This window comes from Pseudochaenichthys georgianus, chromosome 7 (genome assembly GCF_902827115.2).
Source record: "Pseudochaenichthys georgianus chromosome 7, fPseGeo1.2, whole genome shotgun sequence".
NCBI lineage: Eukaryota > Metazoa > Chordata > Actinopteri > Perciformes > Channichthyidae > Pseudochaenichthys > Pseudochaenichthys georgianus.
The window spans coordinates 26486818-26497894 of record NC_047509.1 but is presented as its reverse complement, the minus strand read 5'-3'; the positions used below and the strand labels follow the sequence as shown (position 1 = coordinate 26497894).

The 11077-nt window shown below is 42.2% G+C and overlaps 1 protein-coding gene across 1 annotated transcript; it reads right to left on the bottom strand.

The window, feature by feature from the left end:
• Positions 1-171: 171 nt before the first annotated feature.
• On the bottom strand, positions 172-10887 carry nsun5 (NOP2/Sun RNA methyltransferase 5). The gene is made up of 5 exons (XM_034087093.2): positions 9741-10887; positions 3286-3496; positions 2895-3059; positions 2593-2661; positions 172-492 (listed from the first exon to the last, which is right to left on the bottom strand). The coding sequence occupies exons 1-5, from the start codon at positions 10663-10665 to the stop codon at positions 285-287; spliced, it is 1578 nt and encodes a 525-aa protein (XP_033942984.1). The 5' UTR covers positions 10666-10887; the 3' UTR covers positions 172-284.
• Between the last annotated feature and the right edge of the window lie 190 nt (positions 10888-11077).

The following is an 11077-nucleotide window of genomic DNA, read 5'->3' as shown; positions in this document are numbered from 1 at the left end:
TCAACCAATAGGTGACTCTGTTTAGACGGATATTTAACTTCTTCAGCTAATAGGCTGTTGGCTTACTGCCCCCTACTGGATAGAAACGTACATTTCTCTGTGGAAAACACAAAACACCTGAACATGTTGAAGAAAAGTTCTATCAATCTCAAATAAAACACAGAGACGTGATACAGTAAAAAATAATCTTTACTTTTCTGTTACATTCCACACATCAACAGAGCCCTTCGTAAGAGCATTCCCTCCACATTACATGCTGTAGCAGTCCCATCTTGTTTCTTCTATCACTCCACTGTTTCCACTGTTTCCACTTTCTTCTTCTTCTTCTTCTTCCTCTTCCTCTTTCTCTTCTTCTTCTTGCTGGGTGTACCGTCAGCCTGATCTGCTGCAGGAGTCTGTTTGGCCTCCGTCTCTGAAGCGTCAGACTCTTCACCAGAAGCTGCAGGCCTCTTCCGACGGGTGGAGGGGATGGGTGGTGTCGCCTCTTGAGCGCTGTAACAGAGCAGAAAACTAAAGTTAATCTAATTAATGAGAGGCTTTGTAATTAATTAATCGAAATTAATCGCATTTTTAATCAAATATACATATTTGACCTGAAAACAGTGAGAAGCAATTTTCACATGGATTTTACTCCAAGTGGTCTACAGTCCAAGTGCATGACATTAAGGATTTTGGGAGATGGCCCTCTGGCCATCTAAGTTAATTTACAGATGGCCCTGAGCCCAATAGAGATTGCCCTGAAAAATGCACGCGGACGAAATGGCTTGGGGGGGTTTGGGGGGCCTCCGTCCCCCTAGACATTTAGATTTTTGCAGGTCTTAGATGCTGTCTGGTGCATTCTCTAGACTGAATTATAAGATGAACCACCACAATATTATATTGTACAATTTCAATTTTATTCTTCATTTCACTTGTTTGTTTGTTCTTGTTTGTGTTTGCTCGCTTGCATGCCCTGCATAGCTATAAGAAATACTTAAGTTGTTGGTCAAAACACTTTCCATCTGATGAAGGCAAATGCCTTCCCAGATGGAAAAAAGTAGAAAACATTACATTCAGTTATAACTGCCAAAACAAACATTATTTACACTATTATGGCCCCTGTTAAAAATGTTTGTAATGTTAACTACTGTAAGTTGGTCGAACGAATGCCTCCTCATCCGGAAGCTGACCGAGCAGACCCGAGCAGCAGTCGAGAGGAGCCGAGCGCATCCGCGAAGCACACGTGAGAGTTCCCGTTAGCCGGCAAATCTAAATATCTTCGGTCAAAATAATTTCCCTTTAGAGCAATACCGCTTCAGTTGCGCCACTTATGTGACAGACAAGAAGAGTATGTGACAGACAAGAATAGTCAACTCTAATGTCTAACACTTAATGTGGAGAAAGAGATGTCCTGTATGGGTTGATTGTGCGTTGATCTGTTGGTAATGCCTCGGGGGTTCCGGTGGGCATGTAAACAAATGCATAATGCTGCGCTATACTTTGTGGCCTCATCCAGTTGCATAGCGACACTTATTGTGTAGTTGTCTTTTAATAAGCAGGTAGTCCTATCATTAGCTAGAACTAGCTGGATCTGATCGATATGGACATAAACGCGAGTGAAGTCTAATCTGACGGGAGAGAGAGATCAGCTGCTGCTGACGAGTCGAGACTCGACACGCAGCTCTGCATAACCACATACAGCGGTGAGCGGACAAAACACACACTTCAGGTTAGAATATCACACGTAGCTATTTTAATTACCTCTCAAACTACCTAAACGAGTTATAGATATGTTTAGTTTTACTGTCGGGTCACTCATTACTGGATCCGCGAGCTGCATGATACTGGCATAATAGATTGCCCGATCGGGCAACCAGCAGGTGAGGCTTCATTGCCCGAGCTAAATACTAGATGGCCCCGGGCCATCGGGCAGTCCTTAATGTCGAGCCCAGTGACAATCCAGTGAGCCAGGGAGTTGGTTATTTTCTCAGACGTGGACTTACTTATCCTGGCCCTGAAACCAGTCATCTGGTTGAGTGTGGATTGGGTCAGGGTGTGGTTCCTTGCACTCGGAGTCGGGCTAACTGCTACATGCTAGCTGCTACATGTTTTGCATTTAGGTGATACTTTAGGCTTGATGTGCTGCGGTGATATGCAAATTCTTTTTTGCATAATTTGCACACAACCGTGTCTTGTCGACGCTTCCATCCGTCCGTTTTTTAAAACAAAATGTCCCATCCACGGGGCCAACCAAAGCGGTCTCATCAGCTTGTTCGTTCATGTTTGACTATTGTTCACCGTGGTTTGTTGTTGTTTGAAGTCCCATGCTGAAGTCATGAACGTTAGTTGGTGCTCCAGTATAATCGGTACGCCTGAAACTCATCCAGTGAGAAACGTTCCGCTGTGCAAAAAGAAGTGCGATTAAAGTGCGGTTTTTTTGTGTGTAATTAATTAATCTTAATTAACGCGTTAAAGTCCCGGCCCTAAAAAGAATACATGCATCTGGAGAGGGCCAGAGCAAAGTGCCACTGCCGAATTACTTATTCTGAGCAAGCATGACCCAATTACAGTATTTTAGAAACCAAGACAATAACTTGACCCCATAGTATTTACCTTATCTGACCCGCGGGCTCCTGCTTCTCTGCTTCATTCACAGCCTCGCTGATTGTGACAGGAGGATCACTGAAGCACAGAAGAAAATACAATTGTAAACCAAAAGGAAATGGCTACATGTATTCAATTAGAGTGGAATGAATGCCCAAAATGTAGTCTGGATCATTTCCATTCATCAAAATAAAGACATCAAAACTGCATTATATTTCACACGTGTGAAACATTTGCATGTGAACCCTATTTTCAAAACTACGACAATAAGAGTTGAAACATCAATATATATTTAACTTTACATGATTCACCTTATCTGAACTGCTGGCTCCTGCTTCTTTCTCCCAGCCCCGTTGTATTTCTCCAGCAGAGCCACGAAGAAGCCGTGGGTGCGGGTTTTCGCAGGGTTGGCACGGAGACACTGAGTGAGCGGCTCCAGGCCTCGTTCAGGCCACTGAGACAGCAGATTAACCAACCTGAAGGATAAAACACAACAAAAAAAAAGGATTTTCTGGAGTGAGACACTGTAAAATGGCACCTTATCAGAGTTCAAACTAAAAGTTAAATCAAGGAGGAGCCACAAAAGACGTGTCCCAAACAGCAAATATAAAGGACTAATAGGGAAAGCCAATGATGAAATATTTGCAGGTACACAAACATGGCTGAGTTTGTTATAAGTTAGGGAAAATGTACTATTGCTACCTGAAGCCGGGGTTCTCCTGCAGACAGGCCGCTACGACTCCCTCGTTCTCCTGGCTGTGGATGGAGCAGGTGGAGTACACCAGGCGCTTCAGGCGAGGGAACTTCAGGCCGTGGTTGAGACAGCGCAGCTGGAAGCAGGCCAGGGCGGCCAGACGAGCCTTAACCTTCTCCTGGTCAGCAGAGGACGCATCGTCCCGGAGACACACCATGCCTGGAGGACACACAGGTTTTAGAAATGATATTGAAATCCTACTATTGCATGTAGAGGTTGCTGATTATTAAAAATGTGTACAAATCTTTTATTTCATTCAGGTTGTCAGAGACATTAACATGGGGATATTCAGAAAGGAAGTTGGAAAAAAATGATTTATTTTTGCATATCTGCTCCTTGACTTTAATTTGAATTACAACAACAATATAATAATCCCGAACTATGCGTACCAATAATTGTACTGTCGCAACTAGTGCTGCGTACCGGTATGCCGAACCGGTACTGGACTTGGAAAAAGTTTCGGTTCAAATCCGGTTAAAACCAGAACGTTGGGAACCGGTATTTGGACTCGCAAAAAAACTAGCACTTACGTATATTCTCCTTCTTGTTCTAAACCATCTAAAACCTCCCTGAAGGCAGGAGAGACTGAAAAGAGTCAAGGGAAGCTTATAAAAGTTAACAGCATTTAATTACACAAAAGATGCGGTGGTGTTCAAATGAAATTGCAAAAGGAGGCGCTCTCCTCATCTCCAGTCAGCCCAGGGGCCTCATTTATAAAAGGGATATACGCTCAAAAAATGACGTACGCCAGTTTCTACGCAATGTTTGCGATTTATAAAATACTAACTTGACGGGAAAATGTGCGGTCCTCCACGCAAACTAGGGCTGTGCAATTTAATCGATCTTGCGATATATATCGATATTTAGTTTTCCGAGAAAGTATCGATATTTCAGCCGCGGGTATCGATACATTAAGTTTGATAACTGTGTTCGTTATACTCGCGTCCAGGAGAGAAGCTTTAAAAAGGAGACTAATTGAGTCTGAGAATGTTCAAATGTATACTTTAATTAATAAAAAGCGCGGTAATGTTACAAGCAGAAGATGGTTCAGTCAGAAAAACAGCTGTGTTCTGGCTCTCGTGAGCGAAGGGAAGAGAGCGAGCTCCACCTTTCCAGCTGTTAAATATCCTCTGCTGAATCCTCCCTGTGGGCCGGTTGGCGCTGCTGGGGATCGGCCCTCCACGTCTCCAATGTTCGTTGTTGCGCATTACAGAGGATTCAGACATTGCACATTAAATATATAACTAAACACGCCTTTTCTCCTCCTTATCTCTTTCATGACTTTTCATTTAATACATTTTAAACGCTGTAATCAATACTCCAAAAATACCTCACGGCTGGTATCATTTCCGGTAGTTCCGAATGTTGTCTCATGCTACCCACGTCTGTAAACAAACGTATTCAAATAAACTGTACCTTCATTTAATATTCAGCAATAATAATATCTCGACGTCTATAGTTGTAGTGTTGAAATCAGTAGGTTTCAGTCAGGGTCGTATCCAGGATTTCCTAAATACCGAGGTCCAAACATGTTGGGGGGGTTCGGGGGATACCCCCGCGATTTTCATGATCTAGTTAGGTGCTTTTTAAGTCCTGTGGGGATAATATATTGATTTCAAACCATCTCAGTGGGCTGCAGTATAAATTATTTTTGAAAGTGTAATACATTAATCAGTTGACTGTTACTATTAATGATCTGGACATGCAGAAGGACCTGCACCCTCTCTTCCATCTTCATTACTCTCTCTGTCCTCTACTCTTTCTCTTTGTTCAATCTCTCCCTGTTGTTCACCTTTTGCTCCTCCTCACTTGTCTCCTCCTCACTTGTCGCTCCTGCCAGTGAATTAAAAGCAATTCAGCCATTTAGTTCATTTCACTTGTTTGTTTGCATTTTTTTTTTAAATCTGTTTTGTTTGATTCTCAAAAGAGAACAAAGATGTAAGCAAATTGTGTTTTATTATGAAATCATAACTGCAATAGATGTATGTTGTTTTAAAATTATGCCTATTGTAAATGAAGACTATTGTTATAGATAAATAGATAGATAAATGGGGTTATTAAGCCTACATTCTTCTGTCCGACTGTACCTGCAGTTCCTCCCTGACTTCCATCACTTTCTCTTTCTCTCTGCCTGTCCTGTCTCTTCCTTTTCAAAGCTGAGCTTCAACTGGCATAGTCTTTTCATTACATCTGAGTCAGTGTAAAAAGAAAATAATACAATGTTATATCTCCAATGTTTTACTCAAATTGAAATGAAAAAAACCCATTAAAACGTTTGTTAAAAGGTAATCCTTCTGACATTGGATGAATGTAATTAACTGTAGCTGTCTAGCTAGTTTATTCACGCAATTTAAACCAAAGTATAGCCTATAGCTGCAATATCAGTTAGTGTGCATGTTGTCGGACGTCCACTGACTAACGTAGAGCGTTCACACAGGATCTGCTGGTCATATGATGTCCTGATGAACAGAAGCACAAGCAGCCCGCTGGACTCAGATCTCTAAATACCTCATCACTCCTCCGCCGCTCCGGTTCAAGTCCGGGCTGCGGTGGTTTGTTGATACATGTCGTCTTCTTCTGTTTGCTTAAATCGAGGCTACGTAGTTATGCAGCGCCCCCATCGTCAGTAAATGGAAGTACTACAAAGAACCCCGTTTAGTGCAATTATTTCACAAGTTTTGTTATACACAGCTCGACAAATATTACCGAGGTCCGGACCTCGGTGACCTCAATGGTAGATACGGCCATGGTTTCGGTGTGCAACACTCCGTGTCATATCGCTACTAAATTCACCTCTATAGGAAATTGTATATTAGCCACATGCTAAATGCTAACCGGAGATGAAGGATTTTCAGAATAAAAGCTCAACAACTGGTTGTGCACAACAACTTCTGGTTTTTCAGTATAAAAACAGCATTTAAACTGACGGTATGTTTATGGTACTTTATGCCATCAAAACATTGATTTTAATTTCTAACAAGTCCCATTCAAATCCCCCGTGTTCCGCCACCTGCTGCACCTTTTCATTCTCCATTGTCCATTGTGATACTGCACTTTACAGCTACAGTTTGCACTGTTTCAATAAATGAAACTAATTTTCTCACCACATCTTTTGATTCATTTTGTCCAGCATTTGCAAGATGGAGACTCTCTGTCAGAGCCATATATTGTATAATTGTTGCTTTCAGTTTTCAGTTGAATTAATTCAATTCCAAGTCAATGGAACACTCACAAGATGTCACCAAAATCCCACTGTCCCTTTCAAATCTTTCAGAAAATGATATAAGTGTATCGAATTATATCGAATCGTATCGAATCGTATCGTTGGCTGAATATCGTGATATATATCGTATCGTTGGCTGAATATCGTGTATCGTATCGTATCGTGAGATTAGTGTATCGCCACAGCCCTAACGCAAACTCTAACCCATGCATACACACTAAGCACAAAAACGGGAGAGACGAGAAACTGCGACACCGCTTTGGCAGAAGGAAGAATGGAGAGAAATATGTGGAAATAATACCATAAATAAAATGTTAACTCTCATTTATCATATATGAAGAATTCATTTTCAAACATTGATTAAAGCCAATCTTAAAATGATTAAACAAACGCCTGTTTGAGACTCCTCAGTGCACACAAAAACATAACTTGGAGAAATAAATAAATACGGATATGTTATTTAAAACCACCTCGAAATGTTGTGTTAATGTTATGAAATGTTTTCTCATAAATGATGCGGTAAGCAGGAGGACAGAATTACATCTAAACTGACGCCGTGTTGCATTTCTATAGGATACGAGCATGGTTTTATATACTATCACGTTTAATCGTGTTTTATGCCGTTTGCCAAGACTTGATAAGTCACTCGTTAAACACAGGAGGTATGGAAGCTAAGAACACCATATGCGGTAAATTGTACAGCTGATATAACACAACACATTAGTTGTATTTCCTTTAACTGGTGGATATAGGGTTGCTGCGCACAGCTGATCGACAGCTGGAACACAAACCACCAAATACAAAAACATAATTCAGATCCAGTCGTCATGACTCCACTCCGGAGGGATTCCCCGATCACTTCTTACAGTCTCTCATCAAGGGGGGGGGTCTCCTGTCCCCGGTACAAACACACTGCCTGAGGAAGGCTATGTGTATTGTTTTTGTCATTAACCTTTTTCGGGCCATTTATTTATTTATTTTGTTGACGATCCGACCTCCATGCTGCTACTCTGGTTCAAACTGCATCCACCAAACAATGTGATTTATCTCCACCTCCCCAAAATAACCCAAATCTGACACGGTGTGAGATGTCTTTTTTAGCTGTTCTGTCTCATTCCCTGCGATCTTCTTCATAAAGTCAGTCAGAATGAATGAATGAATGAATGAATAAATGGGCGTTTCTTTGACTATTTATAGGCCAATATGGGCGTTACGTGAAGCCCGCAAAAGCTGCACCGCATTTCGAGTCGGTTGTGATTTATAAAAGGGAAACCGGCGTAGGAAGTGCTGTACGCACTTTCCTTGCTGGTGCGCAATGCTTGGTGAATCGTAAAATGTCGGAACATTTCTGTACCTATTTTTTGGATTTCTACTACGTAAGCAACCTTCCCACGTGAATCCTACGCACGGCGTTATAAATGAGGCCCCAGGTCAGCAGGTAGAAGAGATCAATTCTTGGCTTGCTCTTCCTGTTGTCATCTGAGGTCTTTTCCTATTGGCCGGCGTCGTCGGGGGAGGGGTCCAATGCAATTCCTGCCTTTTTCTGTTGCTAAATTACATCATTCTGGTGTCTGTGGTTATTTAAACATTCCCTGATAAACGTTATTCAGCGTCAATAAATGGTTGCTAATCCCAGTGTGCTCAGTGTACAACATCACATGTCATTTCACCTTCGATTCACGGTTTGAAAACGTAGCATTTTGCCACATGCTAATGCCGGAAGTGAATAATTTTCAGAATAAAAGTATTAAGTTAATAGTGTGAACTTCCGGTTTTTTCAGAATAAAACTGATTTAAATTAAATAGTGTATTTAATTCAAAATTACGCCATATCAACATTGATTTTTAATTTCTAACAGTATGTATGTACATCACTATGTATGTAGTATGTACTGTATAATGCACACATGTAGAGTTGTAGAAAAGACATGGTGTACAGACAGTACAGTACACTCTGACTGTACAGTCACTACAGTGTGTATACTGTATAGTAGGTGTGTAACAGTGTAATGCGTATAGTGAGTCTGCTCTACACTCTACCTTTCAGCAACGTTTTAGGGATTTAGGCTCAGTCAGCTCAGGGACTGTTTGGTTACTTTAGTTTGGTAAATGAAATAAATGTTTGAACTTTGTAGTTTGTATTTGTAGTCATAAGTCATTTGTAGACTAAGTGGCAAAAAGTGTTTTTTTTACATTTGTACTTTGTAGAGAAATGTAGACACAAGTTGGAAGGGAGCACAATAAACCTGATGAGTTTGAATTTGAGTTGATTATGAGTTAATTTTCAATTGATAATTAGCTCACAATAAGTTCACTTTAGTTACTCACACAACTTGACACAAGCCATGGGTTCAGGTCCGGACTTATAATTCCGGACCTGAACCTCTGGACTTGAGTCCGGACCTGAACCTGAATGTGAGTCCAGGTACGGAGCACTAGTCGCAACTGGTCAAGGTGTAGCCAGTGTTTCTACTCAAATACAGTCACGTGCTTTTGTATAGTAGTCATTGGGTGGTTAATGGAAAGCTACAGAAATAAAGTTAAAAGTTCTGTTTGATATTTGGACCCTTAATAAAACTAACAAATATTTTAAAATAGGTTTTCTTGTATAATAATGCATATGTTGACCTCTTCGGGACTCAAACTGTTATTTAAATGAAACCGGTAAGTAACACGCCACCATATAGATAGAGCTAGAAACTCTACAGACAAGAGGAAATATACTGGTAAAATATGAAACAAATAAACATAAGGAATCAGACTCCGACCCAATGAGCTTGGCTGGGAAGATCTAGTCAACCTAACTGCGTGTAGCTATAGGGATGAAGTGTCATTCCGATACGGGCCAAATCCCTGGAGTACCTGATGATTTTATCCTAAAATGTCCCTGAAATTAGACATGAATATGTGGTATCAAATAATCTCCAGTCAGCTGACATGATGATGTTACAGGATGGATGCAGTGGTGACTCAGGGGATATGATGAACACCAACACGGTTTATATTAAATGCTGTGTTACTCAAGGGAGATTGTGGTCATATATGATTGTATGATGTATAAATCATAAGACTATACAACTAAGGTCACCTTCCTTAATTGAGGATGTAAAGGATTTGGAGGTGCGCATGTTAAGGTGACGAAAAAGTGGGGGGGAAACACAGGAATAACTGATACTCTACCTGATCCGCTGCAGGAGGGATCCAGCAGGACGTATTCAACATCTTTAAACTGCGGGCTGTCAGGGTCCACCTTCAGGAAGTCCTGGTTGGCCAGCTGATGACAGGTGACCCCGGATCTGAGCAAGAGAGTGGCCATGGTGGACAGACGCTTGGCATCCAAGTCAAATGCAAACAGCTTGCCCTTGTTCTTCATGATGGCTGCCAGGTGGCTGGTTTTGTTGCCCGGGGCGGCACAAGCATCGATGATATGTGCACCAGCCGGGGGGTTGAGGAGGTAAGCAGGGAGGCAGCTGGCTTTGTCCTGCAGAATGATGTGGCCGGCCTTGTACAGGAAGTGGTCGTGGAAGTCAGTGTTAGGAGGGAAGACCAGCAGCTCTGGCAGATGCATGTCCATCACAAAGTATTTCTCCTTCAGGGTCAAGTCCTCCAGCCTGGACGCCTGTCCCAGGTAGGAGAAGCCATCCCTCTTCAGATAGTCCACAGCATCCTCCACGGTGGTCTTCACGGTGTTCACACGCACGTACCTGGGCAGATTTTCCGCGAGCACCTGCTTGACGCTGGCCGGGAGCAGGTCCTCATTCTTGCTGACCTTCTGCTTCACCTTCATACGGGCCAGCACCGACTGCAGCCGGGCGCGGTGCTTTAACATCATGGTCTTCCAGGCTCCTCCGCACTTCAGCCCCTGGCCTATCAGCAGGTCGAACACCAGCACCTTGGCCAGGTTCATGCGCATCTTGGTCTGCTTGAGCAGCTTGGAGGACACGATGATTTCCTCCAGGACGGAGGAAAACTTATGGGTCTCCAAAACCAGAGCGAACAATGGTTTGATGTTCTCAAATTTGCTGTCGTAGACCAGAGTTTTCAAAGCGCCCTGCTTCTTCTCAGCTTTGTCCAGGATCTCTGCGGCTTTCACGTACAGAGCCATGGCCACTAGTTAACGACTCAGAATACTTTACCTTCTTTCAAATGTTTCTCTTTTTACACCTGACCGGAGACATTCCTCTTCCTAAAGGACCTTCCGCTCTTCTGGTCAGCTTTGTTCTACTTCTCAAACACGTTTCTATAAGAGCAGCTTCAAGATTGTTTTCCCACCATCCACATGGCAGAGGAAAGCTCGTGACACCGGAAGTACTACCTTTGAGGCACTGTTTTGGTCTGACGTAGGAATGCCGGGGCAGCCAATCAACGATGGCATGTGAAAAATAATAATATTACGGCACTTAATACATTTATGATATACATTATTAGTGCAACGAAGAAAAGCAAAAAACAAACGAAATACATCTTAGACATCTTAATAAAATAAAATTATTGAATGACCAGACATTGGTTTATTT